Source organism: Miscanthus floridulus, chromosome 5 (genome assembly GCF_019320115.1).
Source record: "Miscanthus floridulus cultivar M001 chromosome 5, ASM1932011v1, whole genome shotgun sequence".
Taxonomy (NCBI): Eukaryota; Viridiplantae; Streptophyta; class Magnoliopsida; order Poales; family Poaceae; genus Miscanthus; species Miscanthus floridulus.
In genome coordinates, this window is record NC_089584.1 from 27084762 (window position 1) to 27110398 (window position 25637).

The following is a 25637-nucleotide window of genomic DNA, read 5'->3' on the forward strand; positions in this document are numbered from 1 at the left end:
AATTTCAAATATAAAAGATGACCATATATGATAAAAAATATTTTTTTTGTCTTTATGACTATGTTTTAATATGCTAATACGTAGAATAACATAAAATGGTTATATAGTTTACATTTCATGTTTAATCACAACACATCAAAGGATTAAATGTGGCATTATTCTATGAAAACAGTAAAACTATGGCCCCATTTGTTTCAGCCTGTCAAGGGCTCCGGCTCCGGCATGCAACTACTCAGCTACACTGCACAACACTGTAGCTAGCAAAAAACAATGTGGAAAAGAAGAGGAGCCGTCAGAGCCATCACCATGTTCGCTCGATTGTATCAGCCATGATATAGTGTTTTTCTCTCACAACAAAACAGCATCAGCCGACTTATAAGCCACAGAAACGATCAAGCGAACAGGGTGCATGGTTTTGGGGCTCCGCTGAGCAGGAGCCGGCCGAAGCCCCTCCAGACATGGCCTAGAGTCATGTTTCATTTCTAATGCTCCCATCGAAAGACCTACTTTTTGCTACAACCTCTAGCCGCAAAGTGTTTTGCTATTAGTGTGGTTGTTGATGTTTTGTAGCTGCTAGTGCCCTGACGTCCATGGCTGCTCTCCGTTTCTTGCTTCTGCACCATGCCGTGCACCCTGCCTGCTCGGATTCCGTGTTGCCTGGATGACTTGGCCCACCCGCGTTGCCCGCCCACATGCAAGGTTGTTCGTGCCCCTCCGTTACCTTGCTGAGCTTGAACTAACGCGGCGAGATGGAGGGAAGGGAAGGGAATGGAGAGGAGGGGGAGGAGAGGAGAGTGTGAGGCGCACCGCGCGAGAAAGGCGCCAGGCAGGAGCCGAAGCCTAGCAACAGGCCGCTATTCACCAGGCATTGGCGTTCTTGCAACATGTGCAACACCCGGTCTACTTTTGAAACATCCAGATGAAATATTTGCAACGTACGTCTGAAGACAGATGAAACACTTGAAACATGTTTCTGAAACACTTGCAAAAACACCTGAAAACACTTGAAAACCCATTGCAAAACATATGCAACATCCAGATAAAACACTTGCAACATATGTGTGAAGCATATGCAACATCCAAATAAATACACTTATAACGTACGTCTAAAAAACAGATGAAACATTTGAAGCAGACTCTTGCAACATAGGTGTATAGCCATTGCAACATATGCAACATCCCAGTCTACTTTTGCTACATCCATATGAAACACTTACAACATACCTCAGGAACATCTGAAACTCTTGAAACAGACTCTTACAACATAGGTGTATAGGCAATGCACCATATGCAACATCTCGATCTACTTTTTGCAACATTCATATAAAAGCACTTGCAATATACCTCCAAAACAAACACTTGAAACATGTGTTTTTCACCATTCTTCTTCTTTTGTACGACGCAGAGCAGAGCCAGGAACGGCCGGTTCCGGCCAGCTTGAAAGGTCCTAATGGCTAAAGGGGGATGAATAGCCTATTAAAAATTTCTACAACAACACTTAACAAACCGGTTAGACAATTATGAGGCGAAGCAAGTGTTGCGCTAGCCTACTAAAAATATAAGCCACCTATCACAATTCTAGTTTATATATTTTTTATCCACACAATGGCTATGTCACTATACTAAGTTAGTGCGCTCTCAAATGCTAACTAAAGAGTCACACTAACCAAACTAGCAAGCTCTCATAACTAGCTACACTAAAGAGCTTGACAACTAGTTTGCGGTAATGTAAAGAGAGTGAGCAAGATGGTTATACCGTCGTGTCGAGGAAGGAGCCAATCAATCACAAGAATGAATACCAATGAAGACCAATCACCTCGGAATCAAATGATGACACAAAGATTTTTTACCGAGGTTCACTTGCATGCCGGTAAACTAGTCCTCGTTGTGGCGATTCACTCACTTGGATGTTCACGCGCTAATTGGCATCACACGTCAAACCCTCAATAGGGTGCCGCACAACCAACATAAGATGATGATCACATAAGACACGAGCAATTCACTAGAGTACTTTTTGACTCTCCGCAGGAGAAAGGTCAAGAACCTCTCACAATCACCACGATCGGAGCCGGAGACAATCACCAACCTCCGCTCGACGATCCTCACTGCTCCAAGCCGTCTAGGTGTGCGGCAACCACCAAGAGTAACAAGCGAATCCTGCAGCGGAACACGAACACCAAGTGCTTCTAGATGCAAACACTCAAGCAATGCATTTGGATTCTCTCCCAATCTCACAAAGATATTAAATCTATGATAGAGATGAGTGGGAGGTCTTTGGCTAAGCTTACAAGGTTGCTATGTCAATGCAAATGGCCAAGAGAGTGAGCTTGAGCCGACCATGGAGCTTAAATAGAAGCCCTCACGAAATAGAGCTGTTGTCCTCCTTCACTGGGCACAACACGGGGTGACCGGACGCTCCGGTCGGATCAACTGGACGCAGGACCCCAGCGTCCGGTCGCCCGATGCTTGCCACGCGTCATCGCCTTTAAACGCTGATCGCCCAATCTTAACGGTCATCAGTATATTTAAGTAGTGACCGGACGCGCTGCTCAAAGTGACCGGACGCACCAACACTAGCGTCCGGTCGTTTCCAGTAAGGTACTAGAAGCGAAAAATCACGACTAGACTCATGAAAGGACCTAGGATGCCGCCTAGAGGGGGGTGAATAGGCGTTTCTGAAAATTAACACCTTTAAATGCGGAAATAATTAGAAAGGGGAGTTTCCAAAATGGAAACTCCAAATCAAGAGTACTACCACCCCTCACAAGTTAGCCACAAAGTAAACAAGGTATAAAGAATATATCTAGAAGCTACAACCCTACAACACCAAGTTAGAACAGAGAATAAATATTTTCAGTGCAGGCAGGAAATACCGGACGTGTCCGGTATACACGATTTCTGCAGATCAGCCCCGAACTTGCTCCTTTCGATTTCTATCTTCAAACCAAACTGCAGGCACCTAATGGAGATGACAATATACACAGAGAACCTGCAGCACAGCTAGAGCAACACAAATATCAAATGGAATGCGAATTAAGACACGATATTTGTTTTACCGAAGTTCGGACTCGTTCGAGTCCTACTCTCCATTGAGGGGGCTGCGGGCGACCCAGCGAAGGTCAGCCCTAGAGGGTACCACGAAGGTCACTCTAGCCGGAGTCTTTTCCAACTCCTTTTCCTCCTTCCACTAAATGATTCCGAGGCGGCAGAATCGACCGTTACAAACTTTCCGAAGCAACCACAATCTCTCGGTTGCTCTCCGGCAACGCCTAACCGTCTAGGACCGAAGAGTCCAAGAGTAACAAATGCGAATCATGAGATTGACAATATGCACAAGTGCTCAAGTGGTGTCTTGCTCTCTTTTTCAAATTCTTTCTCAACCCACAAATTGATTTTGCAATTTGGATCACACACTCACTAAGAGAGGGTTTAGGAGAGTTGGCAAGGCTCAAAAACGTGTGCCTATCTCAGCAGAATCAGCAGCCTCCAAAGGTGGAGGCTTGGGGGTATTTATAGCCCCCTTGAAAAACTAGCCGTTTTATAGCCGTTGCAATACCGGACATGTTCGGTATGCATACCGGACACGTCCGGTATGACTCACACTTCGCCAACGGTAACTAAGTTACAGTGAAGTTGTGAGGTGTTGGAACTCCCGATGAATGTCGGGACTCCCGACCGTCGGAACTCCCGACTCACGTCGGAACTCCCGATCCTCAGCATATTTGAAAAACATGTAACTAAGTTAAGGTTAGTGAGATGTCAGAACTCCCGACGCATGTCGGAACTCCCGACCCTCACCACTTTTGAAAACTAGCCGTTGGCCTCTGGTCATCCATACCGGACACGTCCGGTATGAATACCGGACACGTCCGGTATGACCAGGACAGTGAACCCTCCAAGTCAGTTGAAGTGCGAGACGTCGGAACTCCCGACCCATGCCGGGACTCCAGATCGTCGGAACTCCCGACCTACGTCGGAACTCCCGACGAACCAACCCGAGAACAACAGTTTTACTGCTGCTGGACAAATACCGGACACAAGCTTCTGAGTAAGTTAGGGATATATAAAAAAATGTATGGATCGAATACTCAGTTGAAACACAATTAGTGTTCTGGTCCAAGCAATACCGGACATGTCCGGTAGAATACCGGACACGTCCGGAATACACAGAACAGAAACACTAACTGTCTGTCCCTGGCCATACCGGACACGTCCGGAAGTAATACCGGACACGTCCGATAGGTTGAGGACAGAACCAATTAATTCACTGTTTGTAATTTTAGCTCTAGTATTTATTGTAAACTTGTATCTCAATAAATGAATTGCTTTACTAGAGAGCCGTTAAAAGCATCATATGGCAAACATGATAAATCTCAAGTGAAATTAATTAGCCACTTTCATTATTTCATAAATGTACCTATTTGTGAACTATATAGAACATGAAATGAACAAGGTGGCTATACTAAAAGGTTTAGGTACTTGTTACCAATGGTGAGGATGAAATATATGAGATGTTCATTGAATTATCTTCGGGTCAACCATATAAGGGATTAAGATAAGAATTGGTTGATAGATTGAGTGAATATAGTCAAATTGATTGCTCAACCACCCCGAAGTTTTCATCTCACCACCAAGTACCTACATTATCAACCTAAGCACATTTTGGTACCCAACTCTTGTTGGGTCCTTTTGGGTTAGTCAACAAGTGCTTAGGCACCCAAATGGCCTTAGTACTAGTTTGTGATGAACACATCACCTTGCTAGTGCTAATTCCATTTGTGGTCTTCCTAAGCATATCATGATAAATAAATGTGTTTGGCTTAGGTGAGTTACCATTTGGGCATTCATAGCTTAGATGCCCCTTTCTTTTACAAGCATAGCATATGCGGCCTTTGTTTGCTCTATGCTTGTTTTGCTTGTATGGACATCTATCAACCTTGTGGCCCATCTCATTGCACCCATAGCATCTTCTAGTTGCAACTTGGGTTTCCTTTCTTGCCTCTTTGTACATTGGGCATTTCTTGGTAGAAGCCTTTTGATTGGCGGCTTCAACCTTGTCGGCCCAACTCTTGTGTGGACACATAGCCCACTCATGTCCATACAATCCACAACCATAGCACATCCTTTTTCCATGTTTCTTGCTCTTGGTTGTGTTGGCCTTGCTTGAGATGTGATTCTTTTGTTGGGCTTTGGAGGAAGCAAGGTTTGAACCCTTCTCAAGCTTCTTCACCATGTTATCATGGTTATCTTGAGAAGGTTGTGCTTTCTCCTTACCCTTCAACCGAATCACATCTTTCTTTAATCTTTGCACTTCTTCTTTGAGCTCTATGTTTTCTATAAGATTTAGCTCAATCAAAGATTGGCTTGCTTGAGGAGCACATTCATTAGTACAAGAAATATTTAATTGAGATGGTGTACTAGTGAGCGAATGTGTGAGAGGTTGAGAGAATTTTACCGATGTAATCACAACCTCATGAGCCACCTCAAGCATGATGCTTGATTCTACTACTTCCTCATGAGAGCACTTTAGATGAACATAATTTGCTTGTAGCTCATTATACTTGCTTGATAGTTCATCTAGCCTTGCTTTGAGCTCGAAGTTTTCCTTCTCTAGTTGTGAAACACTAGAAGATGAGTTAGTAACTAAAGCATGCTCAATTGACAATTTTTCATACCTCTCATTTATTGCCTTTAGCTCTTGCAATTTGGAGATGAGAAACTTTTCTTGATTTTGAAGCGATTGCTCTTGCTTCTCAATCTCTTCTTCAAGCTCATCATTCTTTTCAACTATCTTCATGATGATGAACTTGTCTTTATGGTTGAGATGATCAAGGTTGTAGTTGTCTTCAACTTCAACATCACTCTTATCTTGATCATCTACTTGTGCTTTCTCCTTTTCTTGATCTTTCTTGTTATTCTTCTTCTTGCTTTTCTTGGCCATGAGACACAAGTGATGAGTATCATGAGATACTGAGGTTGACTCATCACTTGGTCGCCATCGGGCTTGAGCATCGCTGCAAACAGCTGGTTGCTGGTCTGCTGCCTCGGCAATACCGGACACATCCGGTAGGCATACCGGACACGTCCGGTACATGCAGGCAGACAGCAGGTCATGCGCTGCTTGCGCTTCTAGCTCCGGCTCGGCACTCTTGAGGTCTAGTAAGGCTTCTTCGCTGTATGAAGACACAATGGACATACTTTCCATTGACTCGATCTCAAGTGCATCATCACATTTGGATTTTCCATATAAATCAAAAAGTCTAGTCCAAATGAGATGAGCACTCTCCGGAGGTGGTTGTCCATTGAATATTGCCTCATCTTGAACCTCTACACTTAATGTACTCAAAATGACATTAATAGCTTGAGCATTGAGTTTCACGCATATCTCTTCCTCTTTTGACAAATTTTTGTAGTTGCTCCAATCAACTATAGGAAGAGGTATGCTTGCATCCACAATATGCTCAACAAGAGGACTAATATCTCTAAAAGCATTGAGTACATTAATTGACCAAGGTAGAAAGTTTGAACCATTATTTTGGAGAAGCACCGGCTCCAACTCGATAGGCGTCGACATCCTTTTCTCACGGCGGTGAAGCTTTAGGTGAGAACCTTTCTCTGATACCAATTGAAATGACCTAAGATGCCGCCTAGAGGGGGGTGAATAGGCGTTTTTGAAAATTAACACCTTTAAATGCGGAAATAATTAGAAAGAGGAGTTTCCAAAATGGAAACTCCAAATCAAGAGTACTACCACCCCTCACAAGTTAGCCACAAAGTAAACAAGGTATAAAGAATATATCTAGAAGCTACAACCCTGCAACACCAAGTTAGAACAGAGAATAAATATTTTCAGTGCAGGCAGGAAATACCGGACATGTCCGGTATGAATACCGGACGTGTCCGGTATACACGATTTCTACAGATTAGCCCTGAACTTGCTCCTTTCGATTTCTATCTTCAAACCAAACTGCAGGCACCTAATGGAGATGACAATATACACAGAGAACCTGCAGCACAGCTAGAGCAACACAAATATCAAATGGAATGTGAATTAAGACACGATATTTGTTTTACCGAAGTTCGGACTCGTTCGAGTCCTACTCTCCATTGAGGGGGCTGCGGGCGACCCAGCGAAGGTCAGCCCTAGAGGGTACCACGAAGGTCACTCTAGCCGGAGTCTTTTCCAACTCCTTTTCCTCCTTCCACTAAATGATTCCGAGGCGGTGGAATCGACCATTACAAACTTTCCGAAGCAACCACAATCTCTCGGTTGCTCTCCGGCGACGCCTAGCCGTCTAGGACCGAAGAGTCCAAGAGTAACAAATGCGAATCACGAGATTGACAATATGCACAAGTGCTCAAGTGGTGTCTTGCTCTCTTTTTCAAATTCTTTCTCAACCCACAAATTGATTTTGCAATTTGGATCACACACTCACTAAGAGAGGGTTTAGGAGAGTTGGCAAGGCTTAAAAACATGTGCCTATCTCAGCAGAATCAGCAGCCTCCAAAGGTGGAGGCTTGGGGGTATTTATAGCCCCCTTGAAAAACTAGCTGTTTTATAGCCGTTGCAATACCGGACATATCCGGTATGCATACCGGACACATCCGGTATGACTCACACTTCGCCAACGGTAACTAAGTTACAGTGAAGTTGTGAGGTGTCGGAACTCCCGATGAATGTCGGGACTCCCGACCGTCGGAACTCCCGACTCACGTCGGAACTCCCGATCCTCAGCATATTTGAAAAACATGTAACTAAGTTAAGGTTAGTGAGATGTCGGAACTCCCGACGCATGTCGGAACTCCCGACCCTCACCACTTTTGAAAACTAGCCGTTGGCCTCTGGTCATCCATACCGGACACGTCCGGTATGAATACCGGACACGTCCGGTATGACCAGGACAGTGAACCCTCCAAGTCAGTTGAAGTGCGAGACGTCGGAACTCCCGACCCATGCCGGGACTCCCGACCGTCGGAACTCCCGACCTACGTCGGAACTCCCGACGAACCAACCCGAGAACAACAGTTTTACTGCTGCTGGACAAATACCGGACACGTCCGGTATGAATACCGGACACGTCCGGTATTGTCAGACCAGCAAAAAAAAACAGTTAGCACTTTTGTCGCTCAAATACTCAAAACTCACATGGGTTGGCTTGAGCACTTATGAAACATTATCTATCAACATGATGCATCCCTCTTAATAGTACGGCATACCTATTAAACTCAAGATAAACGGAAATATGAAATTGTACCACTTGAGTTGTTCTTTTTGAATTGATGCCGTCCCTTCCAATCTTCATCAAGTAAGGGTGCTAACATGTTGATGTTGATCTTTTCACTTGAGCACAGCCATCTTGAGCATGTGACTTGATTCCATTCATCAAGTTTGAATAATCCCAAATGTATCAAGTCACTTCCATCAAATACTTCATTATAGATTTGATCCTTCATATCAATATGATCATCTTAGCTTGATTAGTACCTCAACTAAATGCAAGTACTTTCTTCTTCACCCTAGCTAGGTTCTTCGGCCGCCAAGCCGTCGCTTGTCCTTCACCCTTGCTTAGTACCTCGAAGCCTTTCCTTGCTATCTTCACCATCTCAAGCCATCAAGTCACATCTTGTGTTGAATCATCCATTCATGTATTGTTATCATTTTCATTTCAATCTAGCAAGCTTCAAATATGAGACCAATTCATATGCAATCCCTCATGTCTCATTAACTAATAATCACGAGCTTGCTTTCACATAGTACATGGAAATCCCACAATAATTAAGCCTTAGCATGAATTCCATTTGCATTGTTGTCTTGTGCTTGAACTAGATTGTTTATACAACAACACACTATTTTGGCTTTCATTAAGTACCTGTGAGATAACCTATTACCTGTTCATACTTAGCAAACGGGTTAGTCCTTTAATCACGTTGTCATTCAATCAACCAAAATCCACTAAAGGGCTAGATGCACTTTCAACTCACCCAGCGTCCGGTCACTCAACGTCTCCCCTGTGCGCTGCATATGTCGTCATACGTCGTACTGACCGGACTCAGGCCCTGAGCGTCCGGTCATGAGACCGAAACCGCACGCTCACTGCTGTCACTGACCGGACGCGCCGGTCCTACCGAGACCAGCGTCTGGTCACTTACAGTGACCTCCATTCACTTGGGTTTAGCCACCGGATACATCCGTTGTGCTCTGTAAAACCCTATCTTTTCTGTATAGTGCGCCGGTGAAACTTTCTTACCCTTGCTCAAATGTGCCAACCACCAAGTGTATCATCTTGTGCATATGTGTGTTAGCATATTTTCATAAACATTTTTAAGGGTGTTAGCACTCCACTAGATCCTAAATGCATATGCAATGAGTTAGAGCATCTAGTGGCACTTTGATAACCGTATTTCGATGTGAGTTTCACCCCTCTTAATATTACGGCTATCAAACCTAAATGTGATCACACTCGCTAAGTGTCTTGATCACCAAAATAAAATGGCTCCTACCACTTATACCTTTGCCTTGAGCCTTTCGTTTTTCTCTTTCTTCCTTTTAAGTCCAAGCACTTGATCATCACCATGAAAACACCATCATCATGTCATGATCTTCATTTGCTTCACCACTTGGAGTAGTGCTACCTATCTCACAATCACTTTGATAAACTAGGTTAGCACTTAGGGTTTCACCGATTCACCAAAACCAAACTAGAGCTTTCACATCCGGCGCCCGAGGATGGTGGCGTGGCCTGGTAGCGGCCAGTTGCGCCTACACCTAGCCTGGGCCCCTCCAGCGACGACACCTCTCGTGGCAGTCTGGCCACATGCAGCGGCCGATCGCTGCGCGGTTGCTGCTGGGTTGGCCCAGCCAGCCAGCAGCAACCGCGAGCGGCCAGACCCCAGTGGCAGCAGGCGGATGCCGTAGCGCAGGCGAGCGGCGTTGTGGAGCACGGAGTGATGGAGGTGGGCGACACGGTGGAGGTGAAGCGTAGTAGAAAGACGGGAGCACGACGCGGTAGCAAGTGCGGGGAGCTGCGTCCGTCAGTCCGGATTACGGTAGCTAATATTATTAGAGTAGCTAGCTTAACTGATCAAAGTGTAAGGTCCTATTTGGTGCCATTTTGGCTTCGGCCTCGCCGGCAGCTCTGTCAGCGTGCCTGGGAGAGCCGCACCAAACACGGACACGAGGGAAAACATTTCTGGGTGTCGAGTAGAGGAGCCGGAACTATTTTAGATGTACGGAGGTGGAGGTACGTTTTAGTGCTCCGGCCTTCGGCTTGTGAAGGTGCACGGTCGCGTCTTTGAAAACAAAAATAAACCTCCCAGCGACAGCGAGAAGTCCCCAGCGAGAATGGCAAGTGAACCACGCGCTCGGACCAGCCAGACCAAACTGGCCGAACCGTACCATACGTGCTGTGTGGATCTGTTCGTCATGACATAAACCCCCCTACACCCACTGACCTACACCGTTGTTATGTCGTGGACCTAGGGACAAAACCGGAATTCTGCAACTCCGAGGGGACTCAGTCGACTTGGGTTTTTCCCCCTCCGTCTTCTCTCTCATCTCTTGCCCCCCCGCGATTCTATTCTACACCGCTATAATCAGTCGTGCGGCATCGTCGGCGACCTTGCCGCCGGCGACGCGGTTACACAACTAACCCGGGCTTTGAGCTACAGCCTTCTCTTGTGGCTTGTGGGGAGGCATCCCCGTCCTCTTCTTCGTCGTCGCCGCCCTCTGCTGCGACTGGACTGGCGTGGAGTGGAGATCCATCCACCCGCACTTGCCACGATCTCTTCCTTACCGTGCCGGTAACGCCCCCCCGAGGTTGCTTGGACGGATTGCTCTGGGGACTGGCTTTCTCGCAGCCTAATCTAAATCTTCCTCTCTCACCATTCAGTTGGTTGCGGATTTGCTTGCTTTGGTGCGTGCGCCGCCCGGCAACCCAATCCTGGTTGGGTTCGATTTGGTTCGCCTCGTCTTTAGCGCTCAAGATCAGTTCAGCCGAGGTGCTGGCGCGGTTTGGTTGTCCGGAGGCTTTTAGAGTTCAAGTGGAACCCCCATGGCCCAAGTGAAGTCCGGCTACGATGGCGCCGGCGGGGACTACATTAAGTGGATGTGCGGCGCCGCCGGCGGCCGCCCGGGCGGCGCCATGGCCAACCTCCAGCGCGGCGTCGGCTCCCTCGTTCGTGACATCGGCGACCCCTGCCTCAACCCCTCCCCAGTTAAGGTTGCTATTGGCCTTTATAGTAAATCACGTCTGCTGTTTAATACTGCTATGGATTGCTTGATAGGTATTGATACTCCATGCCGGTGCCCATGCGAATGTATCTGTTGCTCCCTTGTCAGTAACATTGGCTGACACCCCAACCGGTGCCACTACACCCCTTGTGTGATGATCATTCTCGGCAAGGAATGGACTGATGACATTACCTTAGTGGCACTAATCACATTTGGCATAGTGATAGCTCAATGCTAGTACTATTTGGTAATCACTGTGCATGGTATAGACGGCGCCTAGAGTAGTAGTATTTACAGTCTTCCTTTTGTTCTTGAGTTAATGCGTGTATTGCCTATATTTAGTATTTTTCCATGACACTATTGAGACAGCATGTACTATAGCATTTGTGCAGCTTGTAGAGCCACCGATCACTTATAAAGTTTATTGCGGCATAAGATCCATGGCAGGGTAAAATCTTTCCTAAATTCTCATTGCTATTTAGGATGCTATAAATGTTCTCCCATTCATCTGTAACCCCAAATAGACTGTTGTGGCGGTGTGGCCACAATGATGCACTCCCTTCGTCCCTTTATTAAATGTCATAATTTAATATGAATTGCAATTTTTCAAGGAGGGCACATCCTGAGCACAACTACTAATCTGGAATCAGAAAGCTGAGGATGACAACACTATTCACCATCCAATTTATAACCTAGTGAACCATAATGAAAGAATGGTCGCATCAATTTGGCTACAAGAGTACATGAAACTATTAGCAAGTAGCAACACATGTCACTTCATATTAACTTCTCTCCTGCACTATTGACAACATTTTCTTCTATCTGCAACCGTACAGGGAAACAGAATGCTCAAACCAGAAAGATGGCACGCATGTTTTGACAGTGATGGGAAGGCTATATGTTTTCGTAAAGCCCTTAAATTCATTGTCTTAGGAGTGAGTTAACTATATACTTGTTATTTCAGGAACTTACCTTTTCATGTTCTTTTTGTTGTTTTCTGCCTTCAAGCTTTAGACTCAGGTCACTCAGCACATACTAGTATCAGTTCTGTTATAGCTAGGGTCATTTTTTTTTTGTTTTCTCTGACTCATTGGGTCAACTCAACTAATTTGATTGAACTAATCTGGATTTAAAGGCAAGGAAATGGGAATATGGGATATAATTGAACTAATAAATTGACTCAAATCTACCCATCGGTGTTGCCACTTGCATCAGCGGATTTTTGTTATGAGCAAAAGGATGAATTATGAAAAATGCATGAAAATGGCCATGTAATAAGTTCTATCTCCATTAATGATGTGCAGGGTGTGGATCCTTCTGTTCGAGCGGAGGTTTGGGAATTTCTTATTGGCTGCTATGCCTTAAGTAGCACGTCGGAATATAGGGGAAAACTAAGAGCTGCTCGAAGGTTTGTAGTTTTTCTTTTCTTTTTTCATAATACAATGTTTGCATTTTATTTTCTAAAAAGAATCTTGTGGTAGGCATCAGTTTGGTTACTTTTATATTGGTAAATAAATTGCTTTAGCCAAAATTCCCTAGCCTTTTCATTTTTATGTTCACCTATATATGAAACATAAGCTTTAGTGCCAAATTAGTGTTCACCTTACATTTACAGCTAGCACAGAACATAGGAAACTGTTGTAAAAATGATGTGTCACCATGCTTGCGTGGTCTCTGGATTGTCTTGACCCTTTGAACTGGTTTCCAAGATAGTCCCTTTTTGCACATATTTCTCCTTCCATTTTCCTTAATACTACCTTCTGTGCACACTCTTTGGGGGATAAAGTGGTTTTGTCAATGCACCCTATTTGTTTTCTTGAAACTGTATGACTTCTCTGACCCATTTGATGTAACTCCCTTAACTCTATTTTATTCATATTCTTTGCTATTTTCCAAATGTTTTCGGAACACCTCCCTTTCTCTGGGCTCCATTTTTTATTAGCATTATTAATTTTAAACCTTGGAGACTAGTGTTTTCCTTTGTGGTTCTACACGTGCATTATTGGAAATCTTGAAGGCTCTAACTTTATGCCTTTTTCCCCTTCCTATCTAGGGAGAAATATCGTTATTTAATTAAGCAATGCCAAAGCATGCATACAAGCATTGGTACAGGTGAGCTTGCATACGCTGTTGGATCAAAGCTGATGGATGTCAGGACCTTGCCCAAAGAAACTGAATGTGGAGAAGTCAGCACAAGTCAGCAAGCTGCACATCAAGCGCCTTGCAGTTTAGCAGAAAATTCAAATTTGATTTATGGTTCTGATGGCACAACTCAGCCTCAGAAAAGGAAAATTTGTAGTAAATCAGCTGAAACAGTTGGTTTCAATGAACATAATGATAGCTCTAGATGTTCTGGAGATTATGATGACATTGGTGAACCAAGGTATGACAGTGAGGCCTTCATCGATTTCCCTTCCCTAACTGGTACAAACTTGTTCGCAAATGGTGATGGGGATAGCAATGGAGTTGAAGAAAATCATTGCAGTTTCTTGGTTCCTGAAGATAGGGTAAGGCCCCGTGATGAACGCATGCACAGCTTCCAGATCAATAATAACATAGATCTCATAATAGAGTCAAATACATTCTCCAATGATATATTTCGACCTAGCAGCAGTGACTCAGCCATCTTTCTGTCGGACGCGTACAAGCAGGATAGATGGTTAGGCGATACTGGCTATAGTAAAGAAATTATAGATTCCTTGAGGATATCTGATGCACCAGAAGCAGATTTAGTTGATGAAACCAAATCAAATGGTTCTATAGCTGACAAAGATAGAGTCTCTGAATGGCTTTGGACACTGCATCGAATTGGTATGTTTATATTCTTAATTCACACAATTGCAGTGGTCTCTTCTGACTGTATTCTAATTAGGGATAAAAAAAAAACTTCTGATGCAGTGGTTGATGTGGTGAGAACAGATAGCCACCTTGATTTCTATGGAGAATCAAGGAATATGGCTAGAATGTCTGATATACTTGCTGTTTATGCATGGGTTGATCCTTCCACTGGATACTGTCAAGGTTTGCATGTTTCGAGGAGCCTTATTTTGTACTATCATTTTATTATTCTTGATGTATCTAAAATTCTAAATACATAAATGAATTAGGTATGAGTGATCTGCTGTCACCTTTTGTTGTCATATACGAGGATGATGCGGATGCCTTTTGGTGCTTTGAGATGCTACTGAGAAGGATGGTAACTTGCATCTGACATGAATTACAGTATAATGTCCATTTATTTGGTCTTTACATTAGTAATCATGATGGATAATGTAAATCTCTGCTGCTCAGCGTGAAAATTTCCAGATGGAGGGACCAACAGGAGTTATGAAGCAATTGCAAGCATTGTGGAAGATCATGGAACTGACAGATGTTGAATTATTTGAACATTTGTCAGCAATTGGTGCTGAAAGCCTTCATTTTGCTTTTCGGATGCTGCTAGTGCTTTTTCGTCGAGAGCTGTCTTTTGAGGAATCACTTTTGATGTGGGAGGTCTGGATCTTCAAGATATCTGTCTTATTTTGGACATTTTGTGCTCAACTAGTTGTTGCATGAAGTTGACATGAATATTCTTTGAAACAGACATAGGTGAAATACGGTGAATCTTTAATTGTAGTTTTGTACTTAAAATCTTCAAGAGGCCTAAATAGTTCACAAAGAAGATAGTTAGCTTTATAGCAATATAGCTACAGTAATTTACTTGAACTACATAATGTGAAGATATTGTATGTGATATTTGGTACCACACATAGCCATAATGAAATGTCCTTTTAAAATGGTTACTTTATTTCAATGCTTATATTATTGAATCAATAATATAACGCATTGCACAGGCGAGGGTAAGGCTTGCCACTAACACCCTTCCCCAGACCCCGCACAGAGCGGGAGCTCTCTGCACTGGGTACGCCCTTATATTATTGAATCAGAATCTTGTTATGTTAGACAACTGGTGTTCTTGTCTTCAGATGATGTGGGCTGCTGATTTTGATGAAGAAGCAGTCAGGCGTTTAGAAGAGAACTGTCTAGAACCACTGCTAGTGGATCTGAGCAATGGCTTATCATGTGAAGTCAAAGAAGTGCATCGGACCAACAGTTCCACAAGAAGAAAACCCAAGACCAGGAAATCCCATCGTAGAAATGGTGAAATCTGTGGAGCTTGCCACCCTGGAATGAAATCCAGTACGAGAAATAATCTCTGTGGCTTGTCAGGTGCTACAATATGGGCAAGGCCTCAGCAGATGCCACATCCAAGTGCAAATGTGCCAGCAAAGAGTGGAGATTATGAACTGCCTATATTCTGTGTGGCGGCAATCTTAATAATCAATCGCAACAAGATAATAAGAGGGACTCGCTCAATAGATGATGCGATCAAGGCAAGTTCCAACTGCTAATTTATTCCATTTTATTTAAATTATTGCCTCTATGTAATGGTTAGTTATAGTTATTTATTTTCGTGGGTTTTCTTTAGATGTTCAATGATAATGTGCTCAAAATAAATGTCAAAAGATGCGTACGCTTGGCCATCAAGCTGAGGAAGAAGTACTTGCACAAGGTAATTTTTTTTATTATATATACACATTTAGTAGCTTTTCATTTGTTTAGTTCTTTCTTCTAAACATCTGCGCTGTCCGTTTTAAGGTTGGTTTCTGAGTGTTCTACCTTTATCTTTGAAGCGCAGTCATTGAAAGGAGGCTCTAGTGATGATAAAGAAAGTTGAAGAGCCTGCATTTCCCTTGTACAAAAAAAAAAACCCTAGATATTTCTCCATCATGCATTGCTATCTAGGTGTGGTGGAGCAGTATTGACCTGAAGTCTGGTACATCTCCAAGATCCGGCATTATTCAGGATTGCAAGGTATGCTGTGCATCCTCTCACTTTGTGCGTCAATTTGCTGGCAGACTGGCTGGCCAGGCAATGGTTCTGCTATACATCTTATCTTATAGGTGGGAGTATATGGCAGATGGTTGACGTATCTGTTGTTGCCTTGTTTCAGGAAATCTGTACATATTATACTTGAAAACAACAGACGAAGCTGTGGAAGTAAAGAAAAGAGATCAGTCCACCCGAATGTCTGTATTTCTGGTGTTGTCATTGTTTTTATTGTTCCCATTTGGCAGGGTCCCATGTCCTCTATGATTGTATTTATCGATCTCGAGGTTTGAGTGGGGTGTAGCCTGTTCATGGCATGCCAACCACACCTAATAAGAATGAAAAGAAAGAGGTAGAATTGTACACAGTATGAACGGAGCAATGCATTCTTTGGAGCAAGTGCGCCATTGGTGACCTTGACTTGGCCGCCCCTGTTGCAACGCATCATTGCTTTGTAGCAGACACGAGCGTTGAAACGATGATGCCTTTGCAAACTTTTGAACTCTAATGCGAAAAATGAGCCATTTTCATGTGGCATGCTATCCTTTCGATGTTTTAAAAACAACTGCCTGCCCTTTGTGTTAGTGTCTTCCCTTTGTGGTGTTAGTGTCAGCTCAGTTGCGAACTACGATTTTGACTGAGGGAGATGTGCACAAAAGTGGTCTAACTGCGAAACTGATGCCGGAACATAAGTAGCGAAGTGACTGTCTCGAGCTCAGCCATCCACAGAATTTGTTATGCGGTCTTTGGGCCCAAGGCCCAAAGCCTTTCTATTACACCAAGGCCCAAAACCTGATGTCGGCTCGCTCGCGCTCTTTCCCACTTCTGTTCTGCAGACACCGCCGCCGCCGCCACAAAAACTCCTTCGGCGAACTCACAGCCGTCGCCATCGACTGGGTTGCCTCACTTGAGGGAGGCGGCGGCCGGCACAGGAGACTCCACCGAGCAGCCCGACGACCGCTCGCCCTCCTCGCCAAGGTGAGCCCCAACCCCAACCGTAACTCACCTCGAGGCTCGAGCGGAGCGCGTCGACGCGGGCGAGCGCGTCCGGGAAGGGAGCGCGGACTGCGGGACGAACGCGTCTGGCGCGGGCGAGCGCGTCCGGCAAGGGAGCGCGGCGGCCCCGGCGCGGACGAACGCGGCAGTGCGGGTGAGCATTGCCGTCGCGGGCCAGTGCGGTGGCGCGGATGAGCGCACGCGGGCCCTGCTGGTTTCCTTTCCCCCCAAGGCCAAAATCATCGCTTCTTCGTGCCTCGATTCAATTTCGTTTGCTCGGTTTTCTCTATTTTTCCTCACCTTTCTCATTAATTAGCGCCCTGTTCGCTTGAACCAACAAATCAGTGACTTATCAGACGCAGAAATCATAGGGCGAACAGGACTGCAAAGTTGACAAGTCATTTAATTAAGGTAGAAACCACGATTAATTCCCAATCTTACTTAGGTCTCCGACTCTCCCCTGCGGGCCGCGGCACGTGTAGCAGCCGCCCACGGCCCACCTGCCTTCGCACCTGCGACGAGATCCGGTGCCGCCGGTGAGCCCCAGCACCGGCGACGAGCTCCGACAGGCAGTAGCTGCCGGCGACGCACGCCACCCTCGCCATACACGTCCCGGGGGCGCGGGGAGTGGTTTGCACACCCGCACGAGAGCGAAAGTGCGAAACAGCCCGGGGCGAGCCCAAGAAAAGTCAATTACCCCTCTTCGGTTTAGCCCAGCTGCGGCCCAAACGAAAGAGGTCTCCTTCAGCCCAGCCCGACCCGGCCGTTCCACCCTAACAGAGGCAGGCATCACAGCGCGCTCCCTTCTGGACTCCCGACTCCGGAGCGAGTAGCGACGACGGCGCCTGCGCAGCTGCGCCGCGCCTCCGTCTTCCGTGGCGGCGCCCCTACCCCTCGAACCCGTCCGGCCGACCTCGCCTCCTCGGCTAGCCACCTATCCCCCGTGCCCGCCAGCAGGCGCCCAGCCCCCAAGAGGTCGCAGTGCCCCCTCCAGGCTGCGGTCTAGCCCTTCTGCCCTTGCCCGGTTTCCCCCTGCTGCTGCACAGTGAGCCAGACAGTGAGTATTTTTTTAATGATTCGTGATTATTATCATTGCATCAACACATCCTGTTTTAATTGATGACTGCCAATTGTTATTTTCTAAAATTTGCATTGTAATATTTCATACCGTAAGTTATATGATCTCTTGGCTTCTTTATTTGGTCCACAAATGTTGTTCTACATGTTGCTAACATTTTCAATCGATGCCACTAATTGTTCTCTTCATTAATCGTCCTCGGATAAATCAATTGCTAGAGTTGTCTTAAGTATTTTTTTTTAAATGACCCGAGTTTATAGAGAAGAGCGCTAAGATTTATGAAACCAAATTAAAAAAAAGGGCGTACCCAATGCAGAGAGCTCCCGCTCTGTGCGGCGTCTTGGGAAGGGTGTCAGTGGCCTAAGTAGCACGGATACGGATACGCGTATCGGTATCGGAAGGATACGGATACGCGGATACGGCAATTTCTTAAACAACCCGATACGCGGATACATTTTAACTATTTTATTAATAAATAGATAACAATGCATATTAAATTGCAAAATAGATGTTCAAGTTCAACATAGAGACATTTAAGGTCTATTACACTCAGAATAACATGATCCCACAGCGGAGCCTTGATATCAGTTGTTTCTCTGGACCCAGATCCCACACTACCACTAGCAGTAGCACTAGCACTACCTGCACTACTCAAATTTGGAGATGCCATACTGGACAATGAACATTGGACAAAATAAAAAAGGCTCTAATCAGTAATCAGGAAGGGGTAATGGCCTTTGGCCTAATGGGGCATGGCGCACTGGCTCAGCTCTAAATTGGATTGGGGAGGGAGAGGAACTCACCTAAGCATGGGGCTCCTTGTCGCCGGCGAGGGCGGAGGCTGGTCGGGGATGCCCTTGTCGCCTGTTCAACGGAAGGCCCGCCCGGACCGTCTTCTCTTGGAACGCGCTCGTCGGGGCATACTCGTCCTGGAGCGCTGGCGAGGCCTTGCGGGTCTACGGTGCCATGCGGGCGTCAGCGGCCCCGGGATCGGCGCCCGACGGGTGCACGCTCGCGTCCGTCCTCAAGGCGTGCGTGGCGGAAGGGGACGGGCGCTGCGGGGACAAACTGCACGGGCTGGCGGTGAGGGTGGAGGCTGGTCGCCGGCGAGGGCGGAGGCGGACTGGCGGCCGGCGGGAGGCGGACCTGTGCGAGGCGGAGGCGGCTGCGCGTGGGAGACTGGGAGGGGTCGGGAGACGGGAGTAGGGCAAAGGTGGGATGGTGGTAAGCTATTGGGCCGGCTGGGCCGTATCGACTGGGCCGAAACGTTTCCAATCGTTAGTTTCCAGCCCAAATAAGCTGGGATACGCGGATACGCCGCGGATACGTATCCCGGCCGTATCCCAGGCGTATCCGTATCGGATACGTATCCGATACGGGATACGCCCCTTCCCAGCCGTGTCCGTGCTTCTGAGTCAGTGGCAAGTCTTACCCTCTCATGTGCAATGCGAGGAGATTGCGACTCGAACCCAGGGTGTCAGTGGCAAGTCTTACCCTCGCATGTGCAATGCGAGGAGATTGCGACTCGAACCTGGGACCTTCCGGTCACAGGCGGTAAGACTCTACCGCTTGCACCAGGCCCGCCCTTCTTATGAAACCAAATTAGTATCATTAATATATTTTTTGTAATGTGCTCATTTGGTGCCATAAACATTTGTGCTCTTTAGTATAAATTCGGTGAAACATAAGAAAAAGGTTTTAACTTAAGACGACTCTAGGAATTGATTTATTCAGAGACGAAAGTAGTATATTTTAGTTTGACTGTAGTAAGACTAGATTTCTAGCCTTTAATTATTTAATTGAACGTCCCTTCCCTCATTTCTGGGTCCACCGCTGCCTGCCCACAGTAAATCGACGGTGAGTCGGCTGCAAGTCTGCGTCGAGTTTCTTCCCTATTCCTTCTGTCGTAGTCAAATCGTTTGGTCACTTGGTCTGATTGTGAAGGGGGAGCCAGCAGCACTACAGCAGGTGGCCTGACCTTGGCTGTCCGAGTGTTTAGCTTATTGGAAATCTGGAAAAGAAGAGCAAAACAGCACAGTTTCAAGAATGGACGACAATTTTAATGTTCTTGCTACGTTGCTAGTGCTACTGCTTTTAAAAGTTTAGTATACCTCAGTATTTTTTTAAAAAGACTAAAATGTATTGCTGTCATCGCTTTTTTTATAATGTATGCACATATCTTCGTCTTTCTGATAACAGTACTTATATCTGTATCTGTGCTACATAGGTGAATACTGGTTTTGTTTCAACTTTGAAGTCTCAAGAGATTTTACTGTTTTGTTTTGTTTTTGCAACAGGCAAGCTTTGTTTCTTTCCATTCAGTTCATTGTAGTGTGGAGATCAAACTAGCCAAGGGCAGCCCAAATTTGGGATTTTTCAAGTGATCCCCTGTATAGAGATAGTTCGAAGATGATGAACCAGCACAGAGAGGAGGATGCCTTGAGAGGTCAAGCAGTCAAAAACCAGAAGGTGCTGACCCCACCTTTGCATCTTGGTATTATCATGTGCTACATATATCTAATCCTATCAAAATTCTTACCTTTGTTTGATTTATGCTCCCTCAAGGCGATATGGGACAAGACCCTGGAAATGAGATTCTTGCTGCAGAAGGGATTTTCCACTTCCAACAAGTTGCCCCAGGTTGTAGCAAGCATATCCCTAGGTTCTTCTTAATTGTTCCCCTTTTGATGCAGGATTGTGGCTAAGTTGAATTCTAAACTCCAGTTTGTTCTCTATTGTGCTGTTGCAGGAACCCATCAGAACAAGGTTTTGCAATCATGATAAGCAGATAGAGCAAGCCTATGATGATCTGTTGAATTCAGTCGAAGAAGACTTTGAGCAGCATGATGGAGCTGCAGGAGGTTCAGTTAGTTGCACATATTGTTTTCCTTTCACTCCTATGACTTTTCCTCAATATGATCGAAATGTTTCTTTTGCAAATAATGATTGAAATGTTTCTCATTGTACTCAACCTCTAAAACTACCTATAGGCTTTGCTCGAGAGTAATCAGGCTACAAAGGGTGCCAATGGTATTGCTACTCTCCATACTGTTCTTGTTCTACTGTAAAAATTAGGCATGCCATATATATGTTCATAACACAACTCTTTACTTGATGCCAGAAATTCCTTCTGCCTCAGATGGAGACAATGATGAGTGGTCAGAAGTACAGAGATTGCAGACAAGGTAAATTTTGTTTTAGAAATAACTAACCAACCATCAGTGCTTGAAAAAAAAAATCGACCAGGGGAGGAACATCCCCCGATTTTGTTCTTAAGAAGGTTGTGGCAGCCTTCTAACCTGGACTGGTGACTGGGCCCAGGGGGGTTTCATCGACCCTTGGGCTTCAATGGTCTAATCAGTATAACTTAGGAGAAGTTGGCTAGCGCTTGAAAAACACTGAAGTACACTAAGAATTTTTTTATTTGTTTATTTACAGTTGCCTACACCCCTATGGTTTCAAGGAACTACTTGTCTACTTGTGATAATCACTTGAATATGAGTACTTGAAATGCTTATCACATCTCGGCAATTGCATTTCTTTTGTGCGTAATTGAAGTCTGCTCTAGCTTCCTAATAGAGTTTATTTATATTTTTTTATACAGAAACCACTCTAAGATAGCCACAATGTAGTAAAAGTAGCAGCTAAGAGCATCTCCAAGAGTACCCAATATTTTTATTGTAAAAGCATGAAGCTTTGCAACTCCTAAAAAAGTATTAGGAGGAATAAAGAAGGCCATCTCCAAGAGTTTCCAATATTTTTATCCCAAAAAGTTTTTTCTGCGCCACTTTTTTTTTTCCACGATCCCGGTCCCAGATGTATGATGTTTTGCATCAGGAACCTTGAATTTGTTTCTATACCCGTTTAAGCCCTCTCACTAGATCTTTCTCTCTTGTGCTTTTCTCACCTAGAACCTGTCTTTCCTTATTTTCCTTTCCCACTCCCTCCTACTTCTCAGGCTCGCACGCGAGGGAGGATACGCGGAAGCGCAATCGCGCGTATCTTTGCGCGCTGGGGGGCTCAGTTTTGCAAGTGCCAAAAGATTGGGAGGTGGGTTTGGGAACTGTTGGAGAGATGCTTTTTTTCAATTTTGCTAAAAATCCTATATTGGGAGAGTGTTTTGGAAACTCTTGGAGATGCTCTAAGTTACAAAAAACACCCATGCAAAAAAGAAAAAAATGAAACTTGAATATTCATTTTGTTAAATACGGAAATACCTCTATGATTACCTCTATGATTTGGCGATAGATTCTTTTACCATCCTGCCAGTAGCCCGTAGGTCGTTATATGAGTCTCAGCCATCAAATTGCAGTGCTAGTTGCCACAAATCCAGTTTCTTATGAAGGTATTGGCTGCGCAACAAGCTAATTGCTGCTCTCTGCCCAATAAGTTATACAATTGGGTCAGAGGTTGCATCCAAGGTTACTTGTTGGTATGCCTTTCTTTGCCAAGCCTGGTAGCAGGAAAGGTATGTAACAAAGATCTTGCTTGAAAACTAGAATACAAAGTAACTTAAGTGTAAATGATAATAGTTGATGGAATCTTTTTTTTTTAATTCTTACTTAACTCCTTATGTTTGAAGTAGATGGGAAGAAGGCTAGTTAATCACATAAGAAATTCTAATAGAGTAACGTGACATCTTTTATTAAGGTGCTTGGAATTATTAAGTGTCTTGAATTTTGCATTGTGCTAACATCCTTCTAGAAAGCTGGTTCATTGTGCTAACACGTGAAGAGAAAACTTCAATTAGATCTAAGGGTACATTACCATAACATGAAGATTCTGAGAGTTATATGGACACTCTAGAGCTTTCATCTTGCATTTGCACATATGCTGCTTGGTGTTGGTACTTGGTTTTATGTGCTCATGCAAAATGAACTCTGAGTGTGGTAAATTATTTGTGTACAGGATAGCAACATTCAGAAATACTGAGATAGATAAATGGCAGAGGAAAATACAGGTGACAACGGGTGCTGCTGCACTTAAAGGAAAGCTACATGCATTTAATCAGGTTGCCTGAATACTTATTTAGCTACTTTGTGTAATTTGTTACTGTTTAACATGTCAATATCTAAAGCTCAACTCTTCCCCTTGTATGAGAACAGAACATTAGTGACCAAGTTGCTGGTTACATGAGAGATCCAAGCCGGATGATTAACAGGATGTACTTGACCAACTCTACTGTTAGTGTATTTGGAAAGGTATGTTAGATGCATCTATCATTAAGGACCACCAGTCATATTTGTGCACCTGGCAAACTAAAGTCTTTGCCATTCATATTTCAGGATGTGGGAGGACCTGGAACAGCTGAGGAGGTTTGAGCATTTACTACATTGTTCTCTTGAAAATATTTCAAACCTTTGGTCTCCTTCAGTGTGCTGAAGTTAACAGCCTGTAGTTAATTGAAGCTAATTTCTTCCACTGAGTTGATTTCCCTTTTTTTACCATAACCTTAGTTATTTATCTGCCACACTAACATTGATATCAGAATGCTTTTATTTATACAATTAGAGGATATAATGCAGACTACACTTCCTGGGCTTATTTCATCGCCTTTGCTGTAAATTAGGGGCACATTATGGAAGGTGATCCTGAACTTATTGATGATTCTGAGTTTTATCAACAACTTCTCAAGGAGTTTCTTGAGTCTTGTGATAGAGGGGCATCAGGTTAGTTCATTTTCAGCTATTGCACTTATTATTATTTATTTACACACATAGGCCTTCCCCAGCAATAAGCAATAAATTATCAGATATTTACCTCCTGTGTAAGTATATATCTCAGCTAGCCTTGATTATTCAGATCACCCTAAAACCTGTTGCAATTTGAATTTACCTCATATTTCTATCTTTTGAATTTTGAAAAATGCATTAAATTTATCTGCATTTTCTTTGTATATATATCTCAACGTGCATACTGAAACCTGGTTCATCTAACAGAAGATACATGTTTCAAGAATATTGAAATTTTATTTGTATATATTAATAAACTGTTACCATTCTAAGGATTGTAAGAAAAGTATATGTTTCTACTTTCGCATTGGGTGTCCATCAAATATCATTTACTGTATGCAGAGTCTGCATTCTATGCTCTAAAAAAGCAGCAGGTTAAAAAGAGAAAGCTTGTTGATCGTCGCGCTTCAAAGAGCAGAAAGATACGGTGCAATCTCTATCCTCTGCTGTTTGCTGACGTTTGAAAATTTCCAATAACTTTCCGTTCGGTAATTGTGCTCATTTCTGTTATGTGATTTTTTTCAGGTATCATGTCCATGAGAAGATTACTAATTTCATGGCCCCAGAACCCATGGTTCTTCCGCCAATGGCTCCGAAGTTGTTTGAGAATTTATTTGGGAATGGCAGCTAGAAGCCACTAAGGCTTGGATTCAGATTTCACATTACTTGGTGCAGCATTTTGGTGCTTCTATAAATTGCAGTATGTATAATGTCACTAGAGTTGAGACTGAGTTGAAAGTTTTGATGGCCTCATCAGTTTTGTGCGTAGACAAGCAGATGTAAGCCTAGTTCACCAATTAAATTATACTTCGATTTGGGCCTGATGAGTGCCATGGACGATATTGTGTTACATAAATTTTGGAAGCAGCGCATCTTCTAGAAATCTTATCTAGAAGTTCAAGAACAAGCATTCTCAAATTTGATCCCGTTCACCGGCGATCAGCGAAATATACCGTTGTCACTGGTTTACAGCAAAATTTATGATCGTGCAAGCTGTGCACGTAGAGGCATTGCCACTGTAGAACAACGAAGCTTTTGGGAACTCTAGAACTCTGTCTTTTTTTTTTCACATAATCTATACTATAGTATAAAGAGCGTGCAAGCCGCCGAGTTCCGTCTCTCTCACAGATCACTGTTACTGGCACAGTCAACGTGCGGCGTTTTTGCGATGTACATATACATCAACATACATAGTGGGCTCTAGGCCCATGGGAAACTATAGACAGCCCAACACTCCCCCTCAAGATAGGTGATAGATATCTATCCTACACGCTAACTCACACTCTTTTACACCCAAACCTTTGTTAGACAATCAGCTTATTGTTCTCTCGAAATTACATGACTCAACTCTAGTGTACCCTCGTCTATCTGCTCCTCGATAAAGAAATGATCAACCTCAACATGCTTAGTTCTATCATGTTGGACTGGATTATTGCCAATGTTGATAGCTAACTTATTATCACACCAAAGCTTCGAAGTACCTTTTCTTAGTACATTTAACTCTGATAAGAGACTCCTTATCCACAACATCTCACAAACAACAAGAGACATAGCTCTATACTCTGCTTCCGCTGTTGAACGCGATACAACAGCTTGCTTCTTGCTCCTCTAAGACACCACGTTCCCCCCAACAAAGACACAATATCCTGACATAGATCTTCTATAATCAAGGCAACTAGCCCAATCGGCATCACAATAATCATCCACGTTCAAATGACCATAAACTCCTGAA

General features: G+C 44.3%; 1 protein-coding gene and 1 pseudogene across 5 annotated transcripts; both read left to right on the top strand.

Annotated features, from left to right (window-relative positions):
* The first annotated feature begins 10544 nt into the window (after positions 1-10544).
* LOC136449729 (rab GTPase-activating protein 22-like) lies at positions 10545-16511 on the top strand. 5 transcript variants are annotated; one of them, XM_066449889.1, is made up of 12 exons: positions 10545-10816; positions 10890-11219; positions 12067-12165; positions 12535-12638; positions 13284-14041; positions 14129-14251; positions 14338-14426; positions 14522-14722; positions 15196-15603; positions 15699-15782; positions 15909-16084; positions 16224-16511. In XM_066449889.1, exons 2-11 carry the CDS (start codon positions 11052-11054, stop codon positions 15945-15947), a joined length of 2073 nt encoding a protein of 690 aa, XP_066305986.1. In that variant the 5' UTR covers positions 10545-10816; positions 10890-11051; the 3' UTR covers positions 15948-16084; positions 16224-16511. The 5 variants fall into 5 exon arrangements, with proteins under 5 accessions (XP_066305986.1, XP_066305985.1, XP_066305987.1 ...); XM_066449888.1 differs by having other exon boundaries at positions 10545-10800; XM_066449890.1 differs by having other exon boundaries at positions 10545-10800; positions 10890-11213.
* A 1031-nt stretch (positions 16512-17542) lies between these two features.
* Positions 17543-24783, top strand: LOC136451837 (uncharacterized; annotated as a pseudogene).
* Positions 24784-25637: the final 854 nt, after the last annotated feature.

What these genes read in the sequence shown, in the direction of transcription:
- LOC136449729 (XM_066449889.1), top strand. Translation starts at nt 11,052, where the DNA reads ATGGCCCAAGTGAAGTCCGGCTACGATGGCGCCGGCGGGGACTACATT. An exon ending in TTGGACACTGCATCGAATTG is followed by an intron (nt 14,042 to 14,128) that starts GTATGTTTATAT and finishes CTTCTGATGCAG; the next exon opens with TGGTTGATGTGGTGAGAACA. An exon ending in AATCACTTTTGATGTGGGAG is followed by an intron (nt 14,723 to 15,195) that starts GTCTGGATCTTC and finishes TCTTGTCTTCAG; the next exon opens with ATGATGTGGGCTGCTGATTT.